This window comes from Saccopteryx leptura, chromosome 10 (genome assembly GCF_036850995.1).
Source record: "Saccopteryx leptura isolate mSacLep1 chromosome 10, mSacLep1_pri_phased_curated, whole genome shotgun sequence".
Lineage (NCBI taxonomy): Eukaryota > Metazoa > Chordata > Mammalia > Chiroptera > Emballonuridae > Saccopteryx > Saccopteryx leptura.
Genome location: NC_089512.1, coordinates 45,533,576 through 45,550,062, shown reverse-complemented (window position 1 = coordinate 45,550,062; position 16,487 = coordinate 45,533,576). Strand labels below are relative to the sequence as shown.

General features: G+C 45.5%; 1 protein-coding gene and 1 pseudogene across 13 annotated transcripts in view; both read left to right on the top strand.

The window, feature by feature from the left end:
* Positions 1–15,804, top strand: part of TFDP2 (transcription factor Dp-2) — a 191,264-nt gene extending 175,460 nt beyond the window's left edge. For all 13 annotated transcript variants that reach the window (XM_066350493.1, XM_066350497.1, XM_066350489.1 and 10 more), the window contains 4 exons: positions 2,957–3,108; positions 9,520–9,686; positions 15,281–15,386; positions 15,596–15,804. In XM_066350493.1, the coding sequence (XP_066206590.1) occupies positions 2,957–3,108; positions 9,520–9,686; positions 15,281–15,386; positions 15,596–15,779 (609 nt within the window). In that variant the 3' untranslated portion in view covers positions 15,780–15,804. The remainder of the gene's footprint in view (positions 1–2,956; positions 3,109–9,519; positions 9,687–15,280; positions 15,387–15,595) is intronic.
* Positions 14,363–14,462, top strand: LOC136382680 (U6 spliceosomal RNA; annotated as a pseudogene).
* Positions 15,805–16,487: the final 683 nt, after the last annotated feature.

The following is a 16,487-nucleotide window of genomic DNA, read 5'->3' as shown; positions in this document are numbered from 1 at the left end:
GACCTTGGCCTTTTTTTTAAGCCAGCAACCTTTGGGCTCAAGCTGGTGAGCTTTGGGGTCGTGTGGATAATTCCTCTGCTCATGCCAGTGACCCAACACTGACAACCATGTGCTCAGAACTGGCAACCTTGGGGCTTGGAACCAGAGACGCCAGCATTCTAGGTCAATGCTTTATCCACTGCACCACCACCAGTCAGGCAAAATAACCTATTCTTTAGTAGAAGATATTGGAATATGACTTAAAAAATATTTGATAATGGTATTTCTAGTGATAGTTTTTTTTTAATTGATTGATTCGAGAGAGAGAGGAAGGGGGACAAAAAGAGAGAGAAACATCGATTTGTTCCATTTATTTATGCATTTGCTGCTTGATTCTTGTATGTGCTCTGACTGGGATTGCACCCACAACCCTGGTGTATTGAGTTGACACTCGAATTGACTGAGCTAACCAACCAGGGCAGTCGTAGTATTTTGTTTCTTTGTTTGTTTGTTTTTTGTTGGGCTTTTTTTTTTGTATTTTTCCAAAGTTGGAAACAGGAAGGAGAAGGGGAGAGGTGGAGAAGCAGATGGGATTCTCCTGTGTGCCCTGGCCAGGAATCAAACCCGGGACTCCCGCATGCCAGGCCGATGCTCTACCACTGAGCCAACCGGCCAGGGCTCTTTGTTTTTGTTTTTTACAGAGACAGAGAGAGAGTCAGAGAGAGGGACAGATAGGGACAGACAGGCAGGAACAGAGAGAGATAAGAAGCATCAATCATCAGTTTTTTGTTGCGACACCTTAATTATTCATTGATTGCTTTCTCATATGTGCCTTGACTGTGGGCCTTCAGCAGACCAAGTAACCCCTTACTCGAGCCAGCGACCTTGGGTCCAAGCTGGTGAGCTTTTGCTCAAACCAGATGAGCCCACACTCAAGTTGGTGACCTCAGGGTCTCAAACCTGGGTCCTCCGCATCCCAGTCCAACACTCTATCCACTGCGCCCACCGCCTGGTCAGGCAGTAGTAGTTTTTTTATAGTAATCTTTTATAGCATTTTTTTGGATGCACTGTTAGGGCTACAATAAGTTGATGTTCTTTTTGTTTTATGCATTTTGAAAGAAAGAAAAATGTGCACTTTCTAGGGAGACAGCACCCAGTCATTTTAAGATAATAATCATCTTAATCTTTAGTTAAGACCCAGAGCCTACAGTAACAGTCCTAGAATAAGATTGCTAAAACAGACAGACCGGGCGGTGGCGCAGTAGATAGAGCGTTGGACTGGGATGCGGAGGACCCAGGTTCTAGATCCTGAAGTTGCCAGCTTGAGCACAGGCTTATCTGGTTTGAACAAGGCTCACTAGCTTGAGTCCAAGGTCACTGGCTCAAACAAGAGGTCACTCAGTCTGCTGTACCCTCCCACACACATACAGGTCAAGGCACATATGAGAAAGCAATCAATGAACAACTAAGGTGCTGCAACAAAGAATTGATGCTTCTCATCTCTGTTTCTGTCTGTTCCTCTCTCTGACTCTGTTACAAAATAAATAAATAAATAAAATTTTAAAAAAAAGATTGCTAAAACACAGAAAATAATTTAAATTCATCAGTGCTGGGTGAGAGAAGATGGAACCAGCTGGTGAAGGGAATTGAGTGGATCTAAGTCTAGAAGGTTTTAAAACCAGTATCTGAAAATAAATATACAGTATAAGTAAAACCAATGTGTGTTTCATGAGCAAATGGAAAACTTGAATAGTGTAAGGTCTTTCTAGCTGTGGAATCCTATGATACTTTTGTCTTATTAATAAAGGGGGGTCACCTTCTTTGACTTTTGAGTAAGGGTTATAACTAACAGTAGCAAGCAAGATTCAGTATGAAGATTCAGGCCCTGATAGATCTTACCATCACTGCCAAGCCTCTCATTTCCTCATCTGGAAGAGACCAGGTGGGGAGCAGGTTGGATCAGATTCCAACCTGAGCCCTCAGTATCCTTGGCAGTTTGGAGGAGGAACCTGAGGGGTGAATGAGGGCCAAGTGGGCAGGGCTCAGGATGCCTGGCCCCGCTTCCACCAGCAGGGCGACGCCACTGGCATTGGTCTTAGAAATGGGTGTCTCCTAAGACTTCGTTTGAAGAAAGGGTTCTGTGGCTTTATCAAGTTTGTGTATCACTGTTTTAGAGAACCCAAAAGATATATTTAACCCTAAACTCTGGAAGGAGTCTGTGTTAGGTAAACGAGAAACATGAGTTCACTTGGTGGCACTGTCACCTCATCACTGACTCCAAGAAGAGTTCAAGGTGCCACTGGGCTCTTGCCTCGTTTCCATGGATGGCAGAAACCATGGGCTCCATTATTTGCATTTGGATGAAGTTAGACACCATTAAATATATATTTTTTCCCCTCAAAATATATTTATTGGCCCTGGCCAGTTGGCTCAGCGGTAGAGTGTTGGCCCAGCATGTGTAAGTCCCAGGTTTGATTCCCAGCCAGGGCACACAGGAGAAGCGCCCATCTGCTTCTCTACTCTTTCCCTTCTCCTTTCTCTCTATCTCTCTTCCTCTCCCACAGTCAAGGCTCCATTGGAGCAAAGCTGGCCTAGGTGCTGAGGATGGCTCCATGGCCTCTGCCTCAGGCGCTAGAATGGCTCCAGTTGCAAAGGAGTAACGCCCCAGATGGGCAGAGCATCACTCCCTAGTGGGCTTACTGGGTGGATCTCAGTCGGGTGCATGCGGGAGTCTGTCTCTCTGCCTTCCCACTTCTCACTTCAGAAAAATACCCCCCCAAATAAAAATAAATATTTATTTATTTATTGAGTTGGATCATTCTGATCTTTTTTGTTAAATGTTTCATTTACCTATAGTTAGAAGGCCTCTTTAAACTCTCTAATTTCAAACTATTTTAAATGTGTTTATCTTAAGTCATTTAATTCTAATTCACTTATCTCTGTTAAATGATTATGTTCTTTATATCTATCATTACAGCAAATTGCTTTCAAAAACCTGGTGCAAAGGAATCGGCAAAATGAACAGCAGAACCAGGGCCCTCCAGCTGTGAACTCCACCATTCAGCTGCCCTTTATAATCATCAATACAAGCAGGAGAACAGTCATAGACTGCAGCATCTCCAGTGACAAGTGAGTGCGGAACTGAGCGAGGGAATGCCGCTGGACTTCTGTTAACATAGTCCTGTCATTTGCAAAGTAAAGAAGGGTCTGCTTCCTTATGTGAAGCCTCCAGGGCTGCCTTCCTTGGGGCACAGGAAGTACCTTTTCAGGATTGTTGTCAGCTACTGCTGTGTGCTCCATCACTCCCCTCACATCTAGCGCCTGGCGCTGTGGTGCTTGGACTCAGACCACTTATGCATATATATACATGCATGTGGTCTAACTGGGGTGAGTCACTGCAGTGAGGTGGCCGCTCAGTGAGGGTCCAGCACTAGGATGGCTTGCTTATAATTCACGATCATAGTTTATTCTGAAAATAGCTTACTTCTTTATTTTGCTGTATCATAGTTGAGTGTACTTCAGTTTATTAATGGATGAGTAGACATGAAAATGCTAGCTAGATGCATTCTCTGCTTTTTAAAAAAATACTATCTTATAACTGAAAGTTAATATTTTTGACCACCTTCAACTAACTTCACCTCCCTCCTTCCCCCCATGTCTGGCAACCAGCAGTCTACTTCCGCATCTGTGAGTTGGGGTTTTTTAGATTCCACATGTTAGTGAGCTCGTTCAGTATTTGTCCTCTCTGAGTTACTGCACTTAGCATAATGTGTTCACAGTCTATCCATGTTGTTGCAAGTGGCAGAGTTTCCTTCCCTCGTATGGCTGAGTGTGTGTCGTTGTTTGTGTATAGCATATTTTCCTACATTCGTCCAGCAGTGGTCACTTAGGTCACTTTCATAGCCCTGGCTATTGTGAAGAATGCTGCCGTGAGCACAGGGGTGCACATATCTTTTCAAAAGAGTGATTTTGTTTCCTTTGTATCTATTCCCAGAAGTGGAATTGCTAGATCATCTGGTAATACTTTTTTTTTTTTTTTTTTTGTATTTTTCTGAAGCTGGAAACGGGGAGAGACAGTCAGACAGACTCCCGCATGCACCCGACCAGGATCCAACCGGCACGCCCACCAGGGGGCAACGCTCTGCCCACCAGGGGGCGATGCTCTGCCCCTCTGGGGCAGCGCTCTGCCGAGACCAGAGCCACTCTAGCGCCTGGGGCAGAGGCCAAGGAGCCATCCCCAGCACCCGGGCCATCTCCGCTCCAATGGAGCCTTGGCTGCGGGAGGGGAAGAGAGAAACAGAGAGGAAGGAGGGGGGGTGGAGAAGCAAATGGGCGCCTCTCCTGTGTGCCCTGGCCGGAAATCGAACCCGGGTCCCCCGCATGCCAGGCCGACGCTCCACTGCTGAGCCAACTGGCCAGGGCCTGGTAATACTTTTTTAAGGAATCTCCATATTGTTTTCTCTAGTAGCTGCACCAATTTACAATCCCACCAACAGATTTTTTGCATTTTAACTAAAATTGATGGTAATATTCATTGTAATAAGTGAAAAGTAGCAGTTTTCAATACAGAATTAATATGTGATTTATTTTACCCTTCATGAAAATAGTCTTCAGGCTACATATAACCAGACGCTTGAAATAGTTAAGGGACTAGGGTGCAGAGTGAGACAGACCCAAGTGTGGATTATGTTTCCCCCATTTAACTGCTGCAAAGCTCATCCCTAAATGGGGATGATGCAGGGCCTCTGCCACTTCCCAGCCGTGTGGTGCGGATTCAATGAGATAATGCCCGTTAAGGGTTGGACTCAAAGCAAGCATTTTATAAATGTTAAATGCTGTTATAAAGGGTCAGCATGTAATTTATGAACAAACTTGAGATACATTTGAAAGCAAAAGAGGGCTCAACAGTTACATAAGTATCAGAGAGGCGTGAGCAGGCCTTCCAGGGACACAGGAACTCCTGGTCTCCTTACTGCAGGGGTCCCCCAAACTTTTTACACGGGGGGCCAGTTTACTGTCCCTCAGACCATTGGAGGGCCGGACTATAAAAAAACTATGAACAAATAAATCCCTATGCACACTGCACATATCTTATTTTAAAGTAAAAACAAAACAAAAAAACGGGAACAAATATTTAAAACAAAGAACAAGTATTTCAATGGGAACTATGCGCCTCTCGCTGACCACCAATGAAAAAGGTGCCCCTTCCGGAAGTGCAGCAGGGGCCAGATAAATGGCCTCAGGGGCCGCAGTTTGGGGACCCGTGCCATATAGCTACAGCATGGCCCGTGGGCTTCACTCTCCCCTGCTTTTCCCAGTCTTTTCTCTGACAGTGTTGCTTCCTGTATCTTTATCGCTTAGAGATTCTGGGTCACTTAAATTACACGTCACCAAGAAGAAAAAGAACAGTGGGCAGGGATTTCAAAAGTAATTAAGACTGTAGACACAATTAGAAATAGTAGAGACTGTCCTGTAGGCTGGGAAGTCCGTTTGCAGTCTTTCCTGTAGCTATATAGTTTCTTAACTTCTCAGAGATCTCATTCCTTCCTCCGTTGAAATCAGAATCACAGTATTTAATTACTGGCTTACAAAATTTGTAAATATATTCATAAAGGACCAGCCCAGTGGTCAGTAAAGGGTAGATGATGTCTGTATTGTTACTCAAACTCTTGTAAATTTTTTACAAAAACCTATGTCTAGAAGAATTAACATTCTTATAAAACAGAGAATTCTAGCCAGACTGGGCGGTGGCGCAGTGGTTAGAGTGTCAGACTGGGATGCGGAGGACCCAGGTTCAAGACCCCAAGGTCGCCAGCTTGAGCGTGGGCTCATCTGCTTTGAGCAAAGCTCACCAGCTTGGACCCAAGGTCGCTGGCTCGAGCACGAGGTTACTCGGTCTGCTGAAGCCCCACGGTCAAGGCACATATGAGAAAGCAGTCAGTGAACAACTAAGGAACCACAATGAAGAATTGATGCTTCTCATTTCTCTCCCTTCCTGTCTGTCCTTCTCTCTGACTCTGTCACAAAATAAATAAATAAATAAAATTTAAAAAACAACAACAACAACAGAATTCTAGAGAGTGGTTAACATATTTTCTGGAAAAAAGGCCTATTAGAATTCTAGTTATTCTCTCTAGTCAGTCTCTCATTTTGCGGGAATTACTAGATTCTCTTCAAAGTCTAAAAGGAGTGGCGGGAAGTCTGGGAGCCATTGGCCGGAGGGCTCTGGGTCTGCTCACTGTCCAGTGCTGTTGTGTCAGTGGGCGGTTACTGACTCCGCTCTGTCCCAGCCCTCCCCTGGGGGTAGAGGGAAGGAGGCTCTCAGAAGCTTGTCGAAGCTTGTTTTTCAAGGTAGGTCCTAAAGCCTTGTCTTTCGGTTACTGTGGTGATGCAATCGTTTCCCCTTCATTCGCCAGGCGGCAGTAGGCCAGTACTATGAGGATTAAATGTACCGAACTGTCTGCTTCTAACGTATGTCTGAAATCATGTCTGTGGCAGGCACCCACTTCAGATTCTTTTTTTATTTTTATTCTGAAAATTTGTTAATGTGCTTTATTAAATTTTATATACTTAATTATTTAAATGCAGCATTTTGCTTTAAATTATCATTTTTTCCCTCATCTGAGATCTAGCATAAAAAGTTTTATCCTCACATGATTTTATTTATTTACTTTTTAATGTTATTGATTGGTTTTAGAGAGAGAGAGAAAGGCAGGATGGGATGGGGGAGGAATGGGAAGCATTAACTCATTGTTTCTGGTATGTGCCTTGACCCGGCAAGCCCAGGGTTTCGAACCAGTGACATCAGCATTCCAGGCTGACGCTGTATCCATTGCACCACCACAGGTCAGTCCTCATGATTTTTTTTTTTTGTATTTTTCTGAAGCTGGAAACGGGGAGAGACAGTCAGACAGACTGGGATCCACCCGGCACGCCCACCAGGGGCAACGCTCTGCCCAGCAGGGGGCGATGCTCTGCCCCTCCGGGGTGTCGCTCTGCAGCAACCAGAGCTACTCTAGCGCCTGGAGCAGAGCCCAAGTAGCCATCCCCAGCGCCTGGGCCATCTTTGCTCCAATGGAGCCTTGGCTGCGGGAGGGGAAGAGAGAGAGACAGAGAGGAAGGAGGGGGGGGGGTGGAGAAGCAAATGGGCGCTTCTCCTATGTGCCCTGGCCGAGAATCGAACCCAGGTCCCCCGCACACCAGGCCGACGCTCTACCGCTGAGCCAACCAGCCAGGGCTATCCTCATAATTTTAATAGAGGAATTTTAGCCTGATCAGGCGATGGCGCAGTGGATATAGTATCAGACTGGGATGCAGAGGACCCAGGTTTGAAACCCCGAGGTCGCTGGCTTGAGCATGGGCTCACCAGCTTGAGTGTGGGGTTGCTGGCTTGAGCGTGGGATCATACACATGACCCCATGGTCACTGGCTTGAGCCTCAAGGTTGCTGGCTTGAGCAGAGGGTCACTCACTCTGCTGTAGTCTTCCTACCCCCTGTCAAGGCACATATGAGAAAGCAATCAGTGTACAATTAAGGAGCTGCAATGAAGAATTGGTGCTTCTCATCTCTCTCTTCCTGTCTGTCCCTTTCTCTCTCTCTCTCTCTCTCTCTCTCTCTCTCTTTCTCTCTCTCTCTCTCTCTCTCTCTCTCTCTCTCTCTCACACACACACACACACAGAACACACAGAATTTTATGACACTGTAAACCCCCATTACCCCAGAACATTCACCTACACCCTGTCCCTGTATGTCTGAGGGGTGTGGGTGAAGGACCTCAGGGCCCAGCCTAGAACTCAGAGGGACTGTTTCTTCCTACATTCACCTCTATTGAAGGCTTGTTCCGGGCAGCAGGGCATCCTGCTTTGGAATTTTTCAAGAATATTTGGAGCCTGACCAGGCGGTGGCATAGTGGATAGAGCATCACACTGGGACACAGAGGATGCAGGTTCGAAACCCCGAGGTCAACAGTTTGAGCGCAGGTTTATCTGGTTTGAGCAAAGCTCACCAGCTTTGACCCAAGGCCGCTGGCTTGAGCAAGGGGTCACTTGGTCTGCTGAAGGCCCGCGGTCAAGGCACATATGAGAAAGCAATCAATGAACAACTAAGGTGCCACAATGAAAAACTGATGATTGATGCTTCTCATCTCTCTCCATTCCTTTCTGTCTCTATCTGTCCCTCTCTCTGACTCTCTCTCTGTCTCTGTATAAATAAATAAATAGGCCCTGGCCGGTTGGCTCAGCTGTAGAGCGTCGGCCTGGTGTGCGGGAGACCCGGGTTCGATTCCCGGCCAGGGCACATAGGAGAAGCGCCCATTTGCTTCTCCACCCCCCCCCCTTCCTCTCTGTCTCTCTCCCCTCCCGCAGCCAAGGCTCCATTGGAGCAAAGATGGCCCAGGCGCTGGGGATGGCTCCTTGGCCTCTGCCCCGGGCACTGGAGTGGCTCTGGTCGTGGCAGAGCGACGCCCCCTGGTGGGCAGAGCGTCGCCCCTGGTGGGCATGCTGGGTGGATCCCGGTCGGGCGCATGCAGGAGTCTGTCTGACTGTCTCTCCCCGTTTCCAGCTTCAGAAAAATTAAAAAAATAAATAAATAAATAAATGTATGCTGTAGCTAATACTTGACTCATGAAATATGAAATAAGCATCCAAAATGTGTTCTCCTCAGTCGTAATAGGCCAACTCATAGTAGGGTTATATTAAACTGGAAGGCTTTCTTTTCTTTTTTTAAAAAAACTTTTTAGTTATTTGAGAGAGAGAGAGGAAAGGCTAGAAAGAGAGAGGGAAGCACTGATTTGTTGTTCCACTTACTTGTGCACTCATTGGTTGATTCTTGTGTGTGCCCTAACCGGGGAGTGAACCTGCACCCTTGGCATATCAGGAAAATGCTCTAACCAACTGAGCTACCTAGCTGGTGTCTGGAAGTTTTACTTAATATTTTATTTTTTGTGACAAAGTTGTAGACAACTTTGAAAAGTATTGGATTTAGACCAGAATTTCTATCTTCAGTTTGCAATAGCTTAATGAGGGCTGAAGTTCATGGACTCCTTTTCCTTTTGTCTGTCACAGGGAAATTGTTTTAATTGGGAAAGTGGTATATTTGAGTTGTCATCTCCTAAGCAGCAGAATGGCCCTTCTTGCTGTGAATAGTGGCAAATTCTAGTACTATAGCCTCATTCTTTTACGTAATATATAAAGTATAAAACTAGGCCCTGGCTGGTTGGCTCAGCAGTAGAGTGAATGTCCCGGGTTTGATTCACAGTCAGGCACATAGGAGAAATGCCCATCTGCTTCTCTACCCCTCCCCCTCTCTTGAAGCCATGGCTCAATTGCAGTGAGTTGGCCCTGGGCACTGAGGGTGGCTCCATGGCCTTCAGCTCAGACGCTAAGAAGAGCTCGGTTGCTGAGCAACAGAGCAGTGCCCCAGATGGGCTTGCTGGGTGGATCCCGGTCAGGGTTCATGCGAGAGTCTGTCTCTGCCTCCCCTCCTCATCAGACCTTCCCAACACCATGGAAAACCCCATACCGACTTTGTTTCCTGATGCAGGTTTGAATATCTTTTCAATTTTGACAACACCTTTGAGATCCATGATGACATAGAAGTGCTGAAGCGGATGGGAATGTCCTTTGGCCTAGAGTCAGGCAAATGCTCTTTGGAGGACCTGAAACTTGCTAAATCGCTGGTGCCAAAGGCTTTAGAAGGTTATATCACAGGTATGTTAACGGATGTTTTCACATGTTGTCCCTGATTAAATATGTCAAACTCGAACATGTTCTCATAGAAAGTTAGTTTGAGTCTATTTTATGCCTGCCCTTGACCCTGAACCCTTTCCCCTTTCAATGCAGCCACTCCCTTGAATGCCTTGTGTTTTCACTTGCTTTTTCTTTAAGATACAAACACAACTGAAGTAAACTGCAAAGAACTTAGTTTTGCCTACCCCTGACCTTGATAGAGATGGAATTATAGTGATATATTTTTTGGTGATTTGATTTTTTTATTCAACATTGTATTCTTTAGATTGGCCCATATGACTTAATGTACCTATGATTCATACATTTTTACTGTTGTATAGAATTCCATTATGTGACAATATCACAATTTCTTTGTTCATTTTACTAGTAATAAACCTTTAGTTTGTTTCCAGTTCCTTGATATTTAAAAAACAGTGGTACTTGGAACATTCCTATAATTACGTCCTAGGGATCACGTGCAGGTTTGAGGAGTGCATCTGCAGCTCTACTGACAGTGCCAACAGTTTTCAGTTTGTTTCTTGATTTAATTAAAACACCACCAAATACACCACTTTTTTTATTGATTTAAATTTATTGTGTTGACATAGGTTCAAGTGTCCCACCGAATACATCCCCCCATATACACCATTTTTTAAGTGTATAATTCAGTGGGTTTTAATATATTCACAGGGTTGTACAATCATCACTAATTCTAAAACATTTTTATGACCCCAAGGAGAAATTTCGTACACATTAGCAATTACTCCTTGTCGTCCCCCCTCTCGCTGCCCCAGTCCCCCCCCCCACAACCACTAGTGTCCTTTCTGTCACTGCGGATTTGTCCATTCTGAGCAGTTCATATAGTCATACACTCTGTGGCCTTTGTGACTGACTTAGTGTGCCTCCAAGGTGCATCCGTGCTGTAGCATGAGTCAGTACTTCATCCCTTTCTTTTTATTGCCATTTATAGATGTACCATATTTTGCTTCTCCATTATTCGGAGGACATTTGAATTATTTCCACTTTTTGGCTATTGTGAATGCTGCTACTATAAATATTCTTATACAGGCTTTTATGTGAGCATAATATTCATTGTTTTGGGTATGTATGGAGAAGTGGAATTGCTGGATATTATGTTCACTCTGTATTTAACATTTTGAGGAACTGCAGAACTATTTTCCCCAGCGGTTGTACCATTTTACAGTCCTACCAGCAATGTAGGGTTTCAGTTTCTCCACATCCTTCTAAACACTTGTCGACTTTTTTTATTATAGCCGTCCTAGTAGATGTGGTACTTCACTGTGCTTTTGATGTATATACATTTCCCTAGCAATTAATGATTATCTTTTCATGTGCCTCTTGGCCATTTGTCTAGCTGCCTTGGAGAATGTCTATTCAGATCCTTTGCTCATTTTTAAATTGGGTTCTTTATCTTTTTTTGTCTGTTTGTTTTTCACTAACTCAGAAATCTGTATGCTTATCTTACATTACTAAGACTGTGGTGTGTTCTGCACTCATAATTTGGATGTATAAGCTGTGCTTCTGCTGTGGCTTTTGGCAGCTATCTTCATTTTAAGTATTACCACCTAGAATTTCACATCACTTTTGAAAGGCATTTTAATGAGTTCTAAAGTATATTAAATCAAAAATATAAGCAAAGAAGTAGTTTTTCTTTTTTTTCTTTTTTTTTTTGCCAGTAAGGTTTTTTTTTTTTTTTAATTTTTTTTATTATTTATTCATTTTAGAGAGGAGAGAGAGGGAGTCAGAGAGAGAGAGAGAGAGAGAGAGAGACAGGGGGGAGGAGCTGGAAGCATCAACTCCCATATGTGCCTTGACCAGGTAAGCCCAGGGTTTCGAACCGGCGACCTCAGCATTTCCAGGTCGACGCTTTATCCACTGCGCCACCACAGGTCAGGCCAGTTTTTATTTTTTGTTTCATGGTTTTGGCCCTTTGGTCACAACACAAATGTTTGTTGAATGAAATTTCATTTCTGTTGGATTTAGTTCTTAAAGTGGCATCCTCCACCTCTTCCAAGTGTGACCCCATCTCCTTGCCCTTCAGCCTGTACCGTCCCCTGCTCCGATTTGCTCCGCCCTCCCTACTCTCTGCCCCCGCAGGGCCTGCGTTGTGTCAGCACCCCAGTCCCGCCGGCAGTCCAGCAGGCTCTGAGGAAAGGGCTCCCAGTAAACCACACAGCGTCCTTTCAGCCTCTTCTCGTTGTCAAGGGACAGTTGAGCAGGCTCTGCTCTGTGCTCTTTACCTCCTGGTGACCTCATGACAGCCGGGGGACAGACTCTCTGGTTAGTTCAAAAGAAGAAACTTGTGGGTGGTGCAGTGAATAGAGCATCGGACTGGGACGCAGAGGACCCAGGTTCAAAACCCCAAGGCTCGCCAGCTTGAGCCCAAGGTCACTGGCTTGAGCAAGGGGTCACTCGGTCTGCTGTAGCCCCCTGGTCAAGGCACATATGAGAAAGCAGTCAATGAACAACTAAGGTACCGCAACAAAGAATTGATGCTTCTCATCTCTCTCTCCTTCCTGTCTGTCTGTCCCTATCTGTCCTTCTCTGTGTTTCTCTCTGTCTCTGTCACAAAAAAAGAAAAAAAAATAGAAGAAGAAACTTGTGTGACTATAGTATGCAGAAGGACAGGGCTCTTGAGTAAAATGGTGAGAACCATTGTGTGGTTTCCGTGATAATGTGAGAGAAACAGGCTTTTCAAAGCCGTTGTGAAAGGAAAATTTAATGTACTCACAAATAAGGAAATAGCTTGCTCTGACAGGAAGTTTCCATAAATGCTATTTAATATTCAGCACAAGATTCTGGCTTTAATTTTATCGTGTACAGACTTGCTATTTAGTGTATTGAAAGCTGTGTTTCTTAGAATTGAAGTTCTTTTTCTCACAGCTGCCTTGGTTAGCCTCTGAGGAAAAAGGTTCACAAGGCCATTCTAAAATCAGATACTTAGTGTACTTGTTTCCTACACAGGATTCCTCTCAGTTGGTCAGACAGTTGCCTGGATAGCATTACCAGTCCCAACACACATAGTTTTGTATTTTTTGTACACTAATAATAAAACTTTTAATTAAATACAATAAAAGCTCGGCTCTGGCTAGGTGGCTCAGAAGATAAAGTGTCAACCCAGCACACCAAGGTCACTGGTTCAATCCCCAGTCACAGCACATGGGAGAAGCAATCAGTGAGTGTACAACTAAATAAAATGCCTAAGTGGAACAAGGAGTTGATGCTTCCTTCTCTCTCCCTACCCCCTCCCTCCCCCTCTCCCCTCTGTCCTTTTCCTCTGTTTCCCCTTCTCCCCCTCTCCTCTCTGTCCTTTTCCTGTTTCCCCTCCTCCCCTCTCCCCTCTGTCCTTTTCCTGTTTCCCCTTCTCCCCCTCTCCCCTCTGTCCTTTTCCTCTGTTTCCCCTTCTCCCCCTCTCCCCTCTGTCCTTTTCCTGTTTCCCCTTCTCCCCCTCTCCCCTCTGTCCTTTTCCTCTGTTTCCCCTTCTCCCCCTCTCCTCTCTGTCCTTTTCCTGTTTCCCCTTCTCCCCCTCTCCTCTCTGTCCTTTTCCTGTTTCCCCTTCTCCCCCTCTCCCCTCTGTCCTTTTCCTGTTTCCCCTTCTCCCCCTCTCCCCTCTGTCCTTTTCCTGTTTCCCCTTCTCCCCCTCTCCTCTCTGTCCTTTTCCTGTTTCCCCTTCTCCCCCTCTCCCCTCTGTCCTTTTCCTGTTTCCCCTTCTCCCCCTCTCCCCTCTGTCCTTTTCCTGTTTCCCCTTCTCCCCCTCTCCTCTCTGTCCTTTTCCTGTTTCCCCTTCTCCCCCTCTCCCCTCTGTCCTTTTCCTGTTTCCCCTTCTCCCCCTCTCCTCTCTGTCCTTTTCCTGTTCCCCTTCTCCCCCTCTCTCCCCTCTGTCCTTTTCCTGTTTCCCCTTCTCCCCCTCTCCCCTCTGTCCTTTTCCTCTGTTTCCCCTTCTCCCCCTCTCCCCTGTCCTTTTCCTGTTTCCCCTTCTCCCCCTCTCTCCCTCCTCCCCCCTCCTTCACCCTCTCCCTCCCCTTTCTCTCTCTTTTGCAAATCAATGGGAAAATTAAAAATATACATATATAATAAAAGCATTTTGGCAAGTTACATTTTTTGAGTGTACATTCTATCTTAAAATGTAATTTAAAGAATTTTTTTAAGGTTTTATTCATTTTCTAGAGGGGAGAGAGAGAGAGAGAGAGAAGGAGGAGCAGGAAGCATCAACTCCCGATTGTGCCTTGACCGGGCAAGCCCGGAACCGGTGACCTCAGCGTTCCAGGTTGATGCTTTATCCACTGCGCCTCCATAGGTCAGACCAGAATTTCTTTTTAGGAATGTATTTCTAATATACATCACGTACTTTGTAAAATCACTATTGAAAGGCAATATACTTATTTATTCAGTAACATTTAGATCTTAGAGGTTTCTGTCACTGCCTTCTCTGAGCTAACCTTCTGGATAAGGAGATAAGTAGTAAACAAGCAGAATCACAGCAGGAAGTGATTGTGCTAGGGTGGGTGTGGGTGTGCAGAGAAAGTAAGATGGAAAGGACTTACCCAGAATGTTTCGTGTAGACCGAGACAGTAATGCCCGTCTCACTCTCATTAAAAGCATGACTGCTTATGACCTTTTAAAATAAGGGCTGGTTTGTGCTTATTTCGGCAGCATGTATACTAAAATTAGAATGAGACCGAGATCAGCATGGTCCCTGCGCAAGGATGGGAAAAAAGTAAGGGCTAGTTTGAGTTACAAGTAAAAGAGAAAGGAGAAAGAATAGATCTTTGGTTACTAATAGCACCGAGTTCACCAGGGGGCACTTTAAAAGCTACTGCAGTAGGGGTTTTTTGATTAGACTTCATCTTTACCCACTCAGAACTCTTAACACCAGAGTCTTGAGTCTTTTGTGGTGAGGACAGCAGGCACCCCAAGCAGTGCAGTGATTGTCCTCTGTGAGCTGCCTGCTTGAGGTCTTACTGAGGAAAAGAGAATGAGAATTCCTTCTTGCTCTAGTCTGCCTTCCTGTGTATCTTTTCCTGCTCTTATGTTTTAAAATAAATTTTTTGAGGGAGAGAGAAACAAGAAGGGAGATTGAGAAGCATCAACTGATAGTTGCTTTCACTTTAGTTGTGCATTAATTGCTTCTCGTACACGCCTTGACCAGGGCCTAGCGAGTGTAACCTTGTTCAAGCCAGAGACCCTGTGCTGACAAGCCCATGCTCAGAGCCAGCAACCTCAGAGGTTCGAACCAGGGACCGCAGCATTCCAGGTTGATGCTTTATCCACTGCAGCACCACCAGTCAGGCTAGAAAGTTTTTTTAAATAAATTTTTAGAGAGAGAGGAGGGGGGTGTCAATTTTGGTCCACTTATTCACACATTCATTGGTTGACTCGCGTATGTTCCTAGACTGTGGGCCAAACCCATGACCACCTGAGCTCCCAGGCCAGGGCCTCTAGCTATAATTTAAAACAGGCTTACACCCTTACTTAACAGCTTTCTTCACATTATCACAAGAGCAGCCACAGAACTTGGAGAGCCTACATCTTCTGTTCTTGTTTTTTTCCTGTAGATATCTCCACAGGACCTTCTTGGTTAAATCAGGGACTACTTTTGAACTCTACCCAATCAGTTTCAAATTTAGACCTGACCACTGGTGCCACCTTGTCCCAGTCAAGGTATGTATTTTCTCAGGGTTAGAAAGGCCAGCCACAGAGCCCTGAGCCTTTCTGGGGAGGAGCTGGCGTGTCCCTGCCCGTGCAGACTCTGAGCAGATCTTGGCAGAGCTTGCCAGTGGCCCCTGCCTTCCCTCACTTAATTCTGTGTTTTACAGAACCTAAGGCATACACCGCATTAATGAGCCTGTGTGTTTTTAATTGTTTGCTAGTGTAAACCAGGGGTTATGCTTGGATGCTGAAGTGGCCTTAGCAACTGGGCAGTTCCTTGCCCCAAACAGTCACCAGTCCAGCAGTGCAGCCTCTCACTGCTCCGAGTCCCGAGGTGAGACCCCCTGCTCGTTCAACGATGACGACGAGGAAGAAGAGGAGGAGGACTCTTCCTCCCCAGAATAAAGACAGGACAAAACCCACGCTTTCATATTTGATGCTCATGTGTGTTTTTAGTGTGAGTTCTTGTTTTTGAAATGATTGCTTCAGTCCTTGCCTTTGTTTGTGCTCTGTGTTCGGTGGGAACTAGGGAAACACTGTAAGTGAATTACACGCAGGCTGACACATCTGAGGTGAAAGGGAACATAGTGAGAATGGACCTGAACAGCAGAGCAGTAGGTCACCTCTCGGACAAAGCGAGCTTTCTGAGGTGACAGTGGGGACAGTCCCAGGAAAGTTGGGGAGCATGAATGAAGCTCATTTATCTTCCATGAGGTGGGATATCTCTGTCCCCCGTACCCATGTAACCCTCCTTAGAAGTGCGATTGCTACGATGAACAGCCGTCGATGGTCATGTTGCTCATGTTTCTCTCCCTTACGAGGCACAACCCGGTGGGGCGAGTTGTACAGCTGGGAATGTGGACGGCAGTCCTGTGGCCTGAGGAGCACAGGTGGGAACTGCTGACTAGTTACAGATCTAGTTGAGGTGCTTTACGCATCAGCTGCCTTAGACGGCTTCTAGAAAGGAGCGAGTGCTGATTCTTAAGGACTTAAGTGACATTTAGAATCATTTATAGTAAAACTTAAATGATCATTATTAGCCAATGCATTGGTGCATAGAATTTTTTAGGGCTACTTCTGGAAGCCAAAGTAGAATAGCATTTCCACGTGCAT